Genomic DNA, 13,156 nt, shown 5'->3' on the forward strand with positions numbered 1-13,156 from the left:
AGTGTAATGAACTTAAAATTATTTTATTTGGTATGAGTGATGACCTTATTTTGTGTGTGCTTGCTCCCAAGTGTTAGAACCTGATTACCATGTAGAACCTGATCACAATGTCAGAATCTGATTACAATGTCAGAACCTGATTACAATGTTAGAATCTGGTTATGTCTCTGATTGCAATGAATAAATATGATTTTTTATAATTGAATAAGCATGCCATGAACAGATTAAGAACTAAGCATCCAGATCAGTCCTTGACTAGCAAATATAAACACTAGAACAATAATAAGACAGAAATAACTTTACCTCTCCCATTCTACCCATGAAAAGAGTGGTGATATGGTATTATGGGGCTGAATTTCTTCATTAATCTTCACTGCAAAATGTGAAAGCTGAACTTCAGTAGTGCCATCGATGCCACAGTATGCCTTCAGAACTACAATAATGGCTGCCATGGCCATAACTTCAATGGCTGGAATTCTAACACCTTGTAAAGGCTTAATCATTTTACTTCCTAATAAAACAAGTTCTTGTGCCATGATTCCCACCGACTCTGTAAAGGCATTTACACTTACTGTAACTATTTAAAAATACATACATAATTACATAATTTATCAAAGGAATGAAAAATTGTGCAAAAACTATCAAAAACTAAACATTTAAACTTATATTGTATTTGTATAATTTCTTCAAAGCTAGTCAGTCTTAAAGAAATGTTTGTCTTGATTTCAGCCTGTGTAGGTTAAAATTTGCTTTATTTTGGAAGAAATGGAAAAAATTTAAATACTGCTTTTTATGCGGTAATTTCTGAGTGTCACATCTCATTTGTCTCAGCTCTTCTATGCTCATAACATAATTATGCAACTTCTTTTAATATTAAAAGGTTAGTAATACTATACAGACAAGGAGTGTACAACCTTAATAATACTTCAAAAGGGTTGTGCCTCAAAGCTGGTAAGAAGCTTCTGATCCAAGGAACTGGGACTATTGTCTCCTTCCTCAGATCAAAACTGATTATTTTCTGTTCCCAGGCTCTGTATAACCTCTAAAGATTCAGCTTTCCCCCACCATTGTAATAGAGAATTAATAATTTATTCATTTTTTTCAACAAACTGGCCATATCCCACCAAGGCAGGGTGACCTAAAAAGAATAACAAGTTTCTCTTATTAAATTCAGTAATGTATACAGGAGAAAGGGTTACTAGCCCCTTGCTCCCGGCATTTTAATCACCTCTTATGACACGTATGGCTTACATAGGAAAGATTCTTATTCCACTTCCCATGCAGATACAGCCTCTCCTCACTTAGTGACAACATGTTATAGGAAGGAGCAGCAATAATTTTACATGCTCGGACTGGTCCTGGACATTCGCCATATTATGGCCTATTTTATGCATTCTAGAGTATGTATCATGTTTCTATATTACTTATAGTGTTTATTATATCATATTAGATCAATTCTGATAGATAAATAAGCTGTAGAGTTGATATTAGCATTATATTGAAGTATTTTCTCCTTCCCCTGGGGTGGTTTTTGGGGGCTGGAATGGACTAATGGCATTTCAATTAATTTTAATGAGGAAAATTGATTTGATACTCGAGCAAACTGAGTTATGAGCTTGGTCACAGAACGAATTAAACTCGTAAGTCAAGATACCACTGTAAGTCACTGTCTGACTTTTTTGGGTTATCCTAGGTGATCTACACATATGTTGCTATGTATGATAATTTATGTAACTATTTATTTGTACCTTGTAGGTAGTAGGTTGGTAGACAGCAACCGCCCAGGAAGGTACTACCGTCCTGCCAAGTGAGTGTAAAACGGAAGCCTGTAATTGTTTTACATGATGGTAGGATTGCTGGTGTCTTTTGTCTGTCTCATAAATATGCAAGATTACAGGTACGTCTTGCTACTTCTACTTACACTTAGGTCACACTACACATTCGTATACAAGCATATATATATATGTACACACCCCTCTGGGTTTTCTTCTATTTTCTTTCTAATTCTTGTTCTTGTTTATTTCCTCTTATCTCCATGGAGAAGTGGAACAAAATTCTTCCTCTGTAAGCCATGAGTGTCGTAAGAGGTGACTAAAATGCCGGGAGCAAGGGGCTAGTAACCCCTTCCCCTGTATATATTACTAAATTTAAAAGGAGAAACTTCAGTTTTTTCTTTTGGGCCACCCCACCTCAGTGGGATACGGCTGGTATGTTGAAAGAAGAAAGATTTATTTGTACCTATACTTGAATAAACTTATTTAGTACTTAAAAACAAGAACTATTAAGAAAAAATTAAAGAAAATGCAAATTAGTGTTTATACATATACGTGTGTATGTATGTGCAGTGTGACCTAAGTGTAAGTAGAAGTGACAAGACATACCTGTTAACTTGTGTGTTTATGAGACAGAAAAAAGAGACACCAGCATTCCTACCATCATGTAAAACAATTACAGGTTTTCATCTTAAACTCATTTGGCAGGACAGTAGTACCTCCCTGGGTGGTTGCTGTCTACCAACCTACTACATGTAGGTACATGAGAGACGAGGTAAACCATAGAACTGATGAAGGAAAAAAGGCGGGTGATGCACTAAGGTATCTGTGGAGATGATGAACATTATCCAAGGAGGCAAAGAGGGAAATGCATAAGAGTATAGTAGAACCAACACTTTTATAGTGTGAAGCATGGGTTGTGAATGTTGCAGAGAAGAGAAGGCTGGAGGCAGTGGAGATGCTGTGTATGAGGGCAATGTGTGTGGTGTAAAAATGCAGAGAATTTGTAGTTTGGAGATTAGGAGGTATTATCTAGAGGGCTGAGGAGGCATTATTGAAGTGGTTTAATCATTTAGAGAGGATGGAGCAAAATAGGATGGCTTGCAGGGTGTATAAATCTGTAGTGGAGGGAAGGTGGGGTAGGGGTCACCCTAGAAAAGGATGGAGGGAAGGGGTAAGATAGACAGGAGTGTGTGGAGACAGATGGTTTTTGGGAAACTAGTTAGCCAGACTTGAATCCTGGAGGTGGGAAGTACAATGCCTGCACTCTAAAGCAGGGGTTTGGGTATCTGCTGTTTAGTGATATCTAAACTGTTTCTGTGCACCTCTAGCAAGACAGTGGTAGTGTGAATGATGGTGACAGTGTTTCTTTTTCAAGTCACCTTACCTCAATGGGAGACAGCCAGCATGTTAAAAAAAAAAAAAATTGCCAATTATATGATCAAATAATTATTGAAGTTGGAATACCACAAGCACAGTTCTGCCGATGGATCTACCAAGACGTATTCACAGAAAAATGTAAACAGAGAACTAATATGACAAAAAAGCGATTTATTGGTGTTATAGAGGTTACACAGACAGTGGTCCTCCTGTTTTAGTAGTACAGTAGAAGGTGGAAAAGCATTTCATCTTAAAACAGATATAATCTTTCCACACACCTTAAACACTAGCAACCATCTTTCCCTTGTTTATTCTGTGATTCACATCATCTTTCACTGACTATTTATTATTTTTCCTTAATTTGTAGTTACAGGAGCTGAGCTACACTTGGGGTGTCCCATCTTCAGTGTTCAGTTCATCATACAGTGTCCCCTCCTGCATTAGTCTGCTCATATACAGTATATATGTACAGAGGGTGTGTAAAGGTAGAAAGTTGGAAGTGAACATAGATAAGAGTAGGGTGATGAGGTTATCAAACAATTTAGATAAAGAAAAATTGGATATCACATCGGAGAGAGGGAGTATGGAAGAAGTGAATGTTTTCAGATATTCGGAAGTTGACTTGTCAGCAGATGGGTTTATGAAAGATTAGGTTAACCATAGAACTGAAGGTAAAATGATGATTTTTGCAGTGAGGTATCTGTGGAGACAAAATAGTAAATATAATGTTATCCATGGGGGCAAAGAAGGGAATGTATGAAAGTTTGTGGTACCAACACACTCACATGGGTGTGAAGCTTGGGTTGTAAATGCTGTGGCGAGGAGGCAGCTGGAGGCAGTGGAGATGTCGTGTATAAGGGCAATGTGTGGTGTAAATATCATGCAGAGAATTCAGAGTGTGGAAATTAAGAAGTGTGGAGTTGCTAAAAGTATTAGTCAGAGGGCTGAAGAGGAGTTGTTGAGGTGGTTTGGTCATTTAGAAAGAATGAAACAAAGTAGAATGACTTGGAGAGCGTATAAATCTGTAGAGGAAGGCGGGGTAGGGGTCGTTCTTGAAAAGGTTGGAGGGAGAGGGTAAAGGAGGTTTGTGGACAAGAGGCTTGGTCTCCCAGCAAGCATGCATGAGCGGGGACTTGACGAGCTGTTGGAGTGTGAGCAGGGTAATATTTTGTGGAGGGATTCAGGGAAACCAGTTAGCTGGACTTGAGTCCTAGAAATGGGAAGTACAATGCCTGCACTTTAAAGGAGGGGTTTGGGATACTGGCAGTTTGGAGGGACTTCTAAACTGTCGTATCTGAGCGCCTCTGCAAAGACAGTGATTATGTATGAGTGATGGTGAAAGTGTTGAATGATGATGAAAGTATTTTTCATTCTTTTTGGGTTTTTCTTTCGTTTTGAGTCACCCTGCCTTGGTGGGAAACGACCAATGTGTTAAAAAAAAAAATGTACGTGTATTTTCCATGGGAAATGGAGAGGAATCCTCCCTTCATAAGCCATGTGCATCATAAGAGGCAACTACAATGCCAAGAGCAAGGGGTTAGTAACTCCTCCTCCTGTATAAATTATTAAATGTAAAAAGAAAATGAAAGATTTTTAGGTCACCCTGCCTCAGTGGGAAATGGCAAATGTATAAAAAAAATGTGCATATATGTACATATAAAAAACTTCTTTTTACCTGGCAAACTAAATAACTTGACAAATCTGATCATCACATCACTGACAGATGGTAGAGATAAAAACTGTATGCTGAATAATACACTCAGATTTCCAGCAATAGTTCGCAACAACTCTGCATCTGGGATAATCTGGAGGTCTTTTAACATTGGCAGGTCACATCTAAATATTTTCATGTCTGGCTTTAACAGGTACTGAGCTGACAGGTAGGGAATGTGTCCCTCCCGGCACCATCTGTAAACAGACAAAAGAAATTAATTCAGGAAGTACAAACCCAAAATTAGTTTTCATTCTCCAGGATTCAATGCACCAAATAATAAATGGTGAAAATAGCATCATAAAGGTTGACATATTTCTCAATGGAGTAGAAACTTTTACCCTTGAATGAAAATGCAGAACAGTCTTTGCAAACATTTTAAGTACAATGGGTGCTACTGAGACATCATGGCCAGCTGGATGCTCACACATTGACTTGATATAAAGACAGACATATCTGTTAACTGTGCTATAAGAGGAGACTGTATTACAAACACAGGTAATGAATGGCCTGTGACCTGGTCGTAATACGTTTTGGAGCAAAACAAACTCAGCAGATACACTATAACTTGTATTTCCTTCACCAGATATAATTTGCCAGATATATACAAGTATGTACACTATGTACAGAGGTTGAATAGTAAGTGTACCTCATGACGGTGACAGAATGGCAAACGCAAAAGTCAGAGAGAGAGAGTACTGTACTCAACCAGCAGGTAGGCAAGTTTGGCAAATGCTGACTGCAAGTGAAACCACATTGCCTCAGCATTTGGCAGGGTTGCCTGTGATTGGACAATGAAACAAGGTTCTGATTTAATAATAGGTACCCTAATAATCGCATTACCCTAATAACCGCATTAGTATAGCTCATGAAAAACAGAAGAAAAAATTAAGCATCTCCTTCAGCAAACAATTTAAAAATTAAGTCTATCAATCTGCTGTCACTGTGCCCTACCTCATATCTTATGTACTTTTTCCTCTTTGTCTTAAAATAAGTACTGCCTATTACCAGACCTTTCTATGCATATTTTAAGTAGATGGGACTCCCCCATTATCATTTACCCCTGGCATTCTAAACTTACTTGCTGAATCATCTACACATCTCTCCCACTTTAGGATTTATGTCTCCCCCAACAATTATTCTCTCACTCAATTCAGAATCCCCATAGAATTCTCTCAACACCTCCCAAAAACTTCTCTCTCCTCCAAAAACATAAATACTTACTGCAACCCACTTCTCACATCCTACCTTAATTCTAACCTTATAGCTCCTCTTTTCTTTTGATAGCTGATCATTTAATGTTACCACTACTCCTTTAACTCTAGGTCTCTCAGATAAATTCAATTTAACCCTATTTACTCCTCCCCATTGAAAGTACCCAACCTACAAAAGCTTTGTTTTGCTTAGTGTCAGGATATCCAGCTTCTTTTCATTCATAGAATTAACAATTGTTTCATGTCATCTATACTACACTCATGTACATTCAAACAACTCAACTTCAATTTTAAGTAATTTATACAGAAGGGATTACCAGCCTGGCAAGTGGGATACCTGCATATCAATGAAATAATAGGTGTACCCCAACATCTACACCTAACTTTCTCTTACCTTCACACACACACATTGCCATACACAGCTCTTACTTTCTATTTTTTTTTAAAGGGTGGTCAGTGGTCAGTCGTCACGTGAGGTCACAGACCCTGAGCTGCTTTGGGGATTAGCGTGGACGGTTACAAAGCATGGCTTGCTTCTGCAGTGTTTTAAAAATTGAGGTTGGAGAGTTGAAGGAGGAGGTCTTGCTTCTCCAGGAGGAGATTAGGAGGCTGAAGGTCCACCTCAATGAGTCTGGGAGAGAGTGTGAGGTGGCTGGAGTTGTGGGGAATGAGGCTTCTAGCAGTGAGGTGCAGTCTGTCTCCGGCTGTGAGGAGGCTGTAGGTGGGGAGGTAGCAACGGCTACCAGCAGTGAGGTGCAGTCCAGCACCTGCTACAAGTGGCGAGTGGTTCCCAGTAATGGGAGGAGAATCAGAATAAGGAAAGTTAAGAGTGAAGATCTGAAGGTAGGAAATCGCTTCTGTTCTTCAGGATGAATGTACTTCAGTGGCGAGTGAAGGTAAGGGTATTACTGCCCCTACTAACAGAGGTAAGTGCATTCTTGTGGTTGGTGACTCTCAAGTAAGATATTTTGACTGTGCTTTTTGTAATAGGAATAAGAAGATGAGAGATAGAGTGTGCTTCCCTGGAGCTGGTGTTGGGGACATAGTTAACAGGCTGTATAATATCATGTCAGGTAATGGGAACAAGCCCATTATCTGTCTCAGTGCTGGTGGAAATGATATTGAGAAGGGTAGGAGAGAAGAGCTGTTAGATAAGTACAGGTCAGCTATAGATTTCATCAAGTCTAAGGGAGGGGTCCCAATCATATGTAGCATCTTGCCTAGAAGGGGAGTAGGAAATGAATGGTTGTCTAGGGCAATTGGTGTAAATTGCTGGCTAGACAGATACTGCAAGGAACTTGCAATCCCATTCATTGACAACTGGAACAACTTTTATGGCAAACATGATATGTATGCAAGGGATGGGGTACATCTCTCTGGGGCTGGGGTGGTAGCACTTGCAAACTCAATTGAGAAGGCCATTGGTGAAATGCCTATGATTTTAAATTGATAGAAGATAGAGGTATGGGTGTGTGTGGGAAACAAGCAGGTTGCAACAAAGGCATTCAGCATAAAGTTATAAATAAAGACAACAGATCAGGTCAGCAAACAAAGGGGGACAGCAGAGGGCAGCAAGGGACTAGCTCCCTTAAGGTTTACTATACTAATAGCAGGAGTGTAAGAAATAAGATAGATGAGCTAAGATTAATTGCAAGTGCAGGAAACATAGATATTATTGCTATAACAGAGACCTGGCTCAATCTGAAAGATAGAGAGATGCCCTCTGAATGTCACATACAAGGCTATAAATTATTCCACATTGACAGGGTCAACAGGAAGGGTGGTGGAGTAGCGATGTATGTCAGAGACAATTTAAATTGTTGTGTTAGACAAGATATAAAATTAGAAGCGTCAGCCACTGAATCTGTTTGGTTACAGCTTCTCGAGGACCGAGAAAAACTAATTTTGGGTGTGATTTACAGGGCCTCAAATCTTGATAGAGAGTGCAGTAAACTTCTATGGGACGAAATTCGTAAGGCATCTACATACGAAAATGTTGTGCTAATGGGAGATTTCAACTATAGACAGATTGACTGGAGCAATTTGACAGGAAATTTAGAGTCAGGTGACTTTCTTGATACAATCCAGGATTGTTTTTTAAAACAGTTTGTGACAGAGCCAACTAGGGGAAATAACCTCCTTGACTTGGTTCTTGCCAGTAGGGAAGCACTAATTAATAATCTTGAGGTTAATGATGAGCTTGGGGAAAGTGATCACAAATCACTCAGTTTTAATATACAGTGGTCCCTCGTTTTTCGTAATTAATCCGTTCCTGGAGCCGTTACTATAAACGAAATTTACGATTTATGAATCAATTTTCCTAATAAGAAATAATGTAAATACAATTAATCTGTTCCTGACACCCAGAGGTATTAAAACAAAAAAATTTTTAACATGAAATATACATGTAGTACATAAACAATACAATGGGAAATGATGAATGAAACATTAACAGCATAACACTTACCTTTATTGGAGATTCTTCTTGGCATATGGGAGACTGGAGGAGGAGAGAGAGTGGATTGTTTATAGTTTGGAAGGGGAATCCCCTTCCATCAACACCTCAGGTACCATTTGCTTTTCTTCTCTGTTTCTTAATGCCACTAGGACCACCTTGAGAGTCACTGGAGTCCTGTCTCACAAAATAACTGTGGAGAGAGCTCTGTTTCTGGCAACTTTTTAACACTTCCCTAAAATGGCCCAAGACTTTGTCACTGTACATGTTGCCAACCTGGCTTGCAACAACCTTGTTAGGGTGATGTTTATCCATAAAGCTTTCCATCTTACCCCACATAGTAAAAATCTCTTTAATTTCTGAAGAAGGCACCTTCTTCCATCTATCTTCCTCCTCCTCTGCAGCAAGATTCTGAGCTGCGATGTGTTGCTCTTCCTGCTGAAGCTCTTGCAGCTCCTCAATGGTGAGCTCTTCATTGTGGTCTTCCACCAATTCTTCCACATCCTCCAAACTCACATCCAACCCCATGGAACTCCCCAGTGCCACAATTGATTTTACAACAGACATAGGCTCATTAGGGTCAGTCCCAAATCCTTCAAAATCCCTCTTGTCGACACAATCTGGCCACAATTTTCTCCAGGCAGAGTTCAAAGTCCTGGTAGTCACTCCCTCCCAAGCCATACCTATAAGGGTTATGCATTGGAGGATGCTGAAGTGTTCTCTCCAAAATTCCCTTAGGGTCAAGTGAGTGTCTGTGGTCACAGTCAAGCACCTGTGAAACATTGCTTTTGTGTAGAGTTTTTTAAAGTTTGCAATAACCTGCTGGTCCATGGGTTGGAGGAGAGGAGTGGTATTCGGGGGCAAGAACTTTACTGTGATGAACCCAAACTCCTCGAAAATTAGGTTATCCAAGTTTGGAGGATGAGCAGGTGCATTGTCCATTACTAGCAGGCACTTGAGATCCAATTTCTTTTCCAGGAGATACTCCTTCACACTAGGGCCAAACACTTCATTGAACCACTCGACGAAAATTTCCCTCGTGACCCATGCCTTACTATTAGATTTCCAAAACACACACAATTTACTCTTCATAACATTGTTTTTCCTGAACACTCTGGGATTTTCAGAATGGTACACTAGTAATGGCTTCATTTTGAAATCCCCACTAGCATTAGCACAGAACATTAGCGTCAGCCTGTCTTTCATAGGCTTGTGTCCTGGCATTGCCTTTTCCTCCTGTGTAATGAAGGTCCTCTTTGGCATTTTCTTCCAAAAGAGGCCTGTTTCGTCACAATTGAACACTTGTTCAGGTTTCAGTCCTTCAGCCTCTATGTACTCCTGGAATTCATGCACATATTTTTCAGCCGCCTTGTGGTCCGAACTGGCAGCCTCACCATGCCTAACCACACTGTGTATGCCAGTACGGTTCTTAAATCTCTCAAACCAGCCTTTGCTGGCCTTAAATTCACTCACTTCACCACTATTTGCAGGCAATTTCTTTACCAAATCTTCATGCAACTGCCTAGCCTTTTCACAAATAATCGAAGTCATAAGAGTATCTCCTGCTAATTGTTTCTCATTTATCCACACCAATAATAACTTCTCAACCTCTTCCAGTACTGGTGATCTCATTTTTGTCAGCATAGTTACTCCCTTTGCAACAACAGCATCCTTTATTTCCTTTTTCTTGGCCACTATGGAACATAAGGTTGTGTAGGGTTTCTTATACATCCTGGGCAGTTTGGCCACACTTGTACCACTTTCATATTGTTCAATGATGGTTTTCTTAAATTTAATCATATTTCTCACCTTCTTTACCACAGGCTTGGCACTAGGAGCTTTCTTTGGAGCCATGGTACCTTATTTAGTACTTGCAAGCACTAAAATAAATGGAATATTATGAAATATTTCGCTGGAGCACATGAGGGGACCTTCGCTCACTGGTAAACAATACCAGACTGGCTGCCGCCCCGGCTCACGCCGTGGGTACGCGTCCCGGACGAACTACAACTCGCGAGTCAACCTATGAAAAGCGAGTCCATGTTTATACGAAAACACCCCTATGATTGGCAAATTTTACGATTGCCAGGAACTACGAAAAGCGGGGGACCACTGTATCATGGAATTCCCCTAATAATGGCAATCAAGTCTCTATCCCTGACTTTCGCTTGGCTGATTTCATAGGGCTGAAAAATTACTTAGGTGGGCTGAACTGGAATGACCTGACTAAGGGTCAGGTAGGTGGTGATGGTTGCCGATATGACGCTTTCCAGGGCATAGTTCTAGCTGCTCAGTCAAATTATGTTCCAAATAGGGAAATCAGATCAAACAAAAATGATCCTAAATGGATGAACAATAGATTAAAATATCTGATTGGTCAAAAGAGAGGCATATATAGGCAAATCAAAAGAGGAGAGGGGCAATTAAGAAATTGATATATTCAGTTAAAGAGAAATAAAAAAGGGAATTAGAAAAGCAAAGAGATTATGAGGTTAAAGTTGCAAGAGAATCGAAGACTAACCCAAAAGGATTCTTTCAGGTATACAGAAGTAAGATCAGGGACAAGATAGGCCCACTCAAAAGTTCCTCGGGTCAGCTCACTGACAGTGATAAGGAAATGTGTAGAATTTTTAACACATACTTCCTCTCAGTTTTTACACAGGAGGATACCAGCGATATTCCAGAAATGATAAATTATGTAGAACAGGACGATAATAAACTGTGCACGATTAGGGTCACAAGTGACATGGTCCTTAGGCAAATAGATAAATTAAAACCTAACAAATCCCCAGGCCCTGATGAACTGTATGCAAGGGTTCTAAAGGAATGTAAAGAGGAGCTTAGCAAACCTTTGGCTAATCTTTTCAACATATCACTACAAACTGGCATGGTGCCAGATAAGTGGAAAATGGCAAATGTGATCCCTATTTTCAAAGCAGGTGACAGGTCCTTAGCTTCGAACTCTAGACCAATAAGCCTAACCTCCATAGTGGGAAAATTTATGGTATCAATAATTGCCGAGGCAGTTCATAGCCACCTTGAAAAGCATAAATTAATCAACGAATCTCAGCATGGTTTTACAATGGGGCGTTCCTGCCTTATGAATTTATTAACTTTTTTCACTAAGGTATTTGAGGAGGTAGATCATGGTAATGAATATGATATTGTGTATATGGACTTCAGTAAGGCTTTTGACAGGGTCCCACATCAGAGACTATTGAGGAAAATTAAGGCACATGGAATAGGAGAAATTTTTTCCTGGATAGAGGCATGGTTGACAAATAGGCAGCAGAGAGTTTGCATAAATGGGGAGAAATCAGAGTGGGGAAGCATCACGAGTGGTGTTCCACAGGGGTCAGTGTTGGGCCCCCTGCTGTTCACAATCTACATAAACAACATAGATGAGGGCATAAAGAGCGACATCAGCAAGTTTGCCGATGACACCAAAATAGGCCGTCGAATTCATTCCGACGAGGACATTAGAGCACTCCAGGAAGATTTGAATAGACTGATACAGTGGTCGGAGGAGTGGCAGATGCAGTTTAATATAGACAAATGCAAAGTTCTAAATGTTGGACAGGACAATAACCATGCCACATATAAACTAAATAATGTAGATCTTAATATTACAGATTGCGAAAAAGATTTAGGAGTTCTGGTTAGCAGTAATCTGAAACCAAGACAACAGTGCATAAGTGTTTGCAATAAAGCTAATAGAATCCTTGGCTTCATATCAAGAAGCATAAATAATAGGAGTCCTCAGGTTCTTCTTCAACTCTATACATCCTTGGTTAGGCCTCATTTAGATTATGCTGCACAGTTTTGGTCACCGTATTACAGAATGGATATAAATGCTCTGGAAAATGTACAAAGGAGGATGACAAAGTTGATCCCATGTATCAGAAACCTTCCCTATGAGGATAGACTAAGGGCCCTGAAACTGCACTCTCTAGAAAGATGTAGAATTAGGGGGGAATATGATTGAGGTGTATAAATGGAAGACAGGAATAAATAAAGGGGATGTAAATAGTGTGCTGAAAATATCTAGCCTAAACAGGACTCGCAGCAATGGTTTTAAGTTGGAAAAATTCAGATTCAGGAAGGATATAGGAAAGTACTGGTTTGGTAATAGAGTTGTGGATGAGTGGAACAAACTCCCAAGTACAGTTATAGAGGCCAGAACGTTGTGTAGCTTTAAAAATAGGTTGGATAAATACATGAGTGGATGTGGGTGGGTGTGAGTTGGACCTGATAGCTTGTGTTACCAGGTCAGTTGCCGTGTTTCTCCCTTAAGTCAATGTGACCTGACCTGACTAGGTTGGGTGCATTGGCTTAAGCCGGTAGGAGACTTGGACCTGCCTCGCATGGGCCAGTAGGCCTGTTGCAGTGTTCCTTCGTTCTTATGTTCTTAAAAAAGAAACACTTTCACCATCAGTCACACTAGCACTGTCCTGCCAGAAGCATACAGATATGACAGCTTAGATGGCCTTCCATACAGCAACTATCTCAGACCCCCATCTTTAGAGTGCAGACACTGGCCTTCCCACCTCCTATGTTTTTTATTTTTTATTTTAACATGTCGGGAGTTTCCCAACGAGGCAGGGTGGCCCAAAAAAGAAAGAAA

General features: G+C 40.0%; 1 protein-coding gene across 4 annotated transcripts in view; it reads right to left on the reverse strand.

The window, feature by feature from the left end:
- Positions 1-13,156, reverse strand: part of LOC128698389 (TATA box-binding protein-associated factor RNA polymerase I subunit B) — a 122,352-nt gene that overhangs the window by 68,330 nt on the left and 40,866 nt on the right. For all 4 annotated transcript variants that reach the window (XM_070095436.1, XM_053790613.2, XM_053790612.2 and 1 more), the window contains 2 exons: positions 4,828-5,060; positions 304-550 (listed from right to left, as the gene is read on the reverse strand). In XM_070095436.1, the coding sequence (XP_069951537.1) occupies positions 304-550; positions 4,828-5,060 (480 nt within the window). The remainder of the gene's footprint in view (positions 1-303; positions 551-4,827; positions 5,061-13,156) is intronic.

The sequence above is a fragment of the Cherax quadricarinatus genome, chromosome 50 (assembly GCF_038502225.1).
Source record: "Cherax quadricarinatus isolate ZL_2023a chromosome 50, ASM3850222v1, whole genome shotgun sequence".
Taxonomy (NCBI): domain Eukaryota; kingdom Metazoa; phylum Arthropoda; class Malacostraca; order Decapoda; family Parastacidae; genus Cherax; species Cherax quadricarinatus.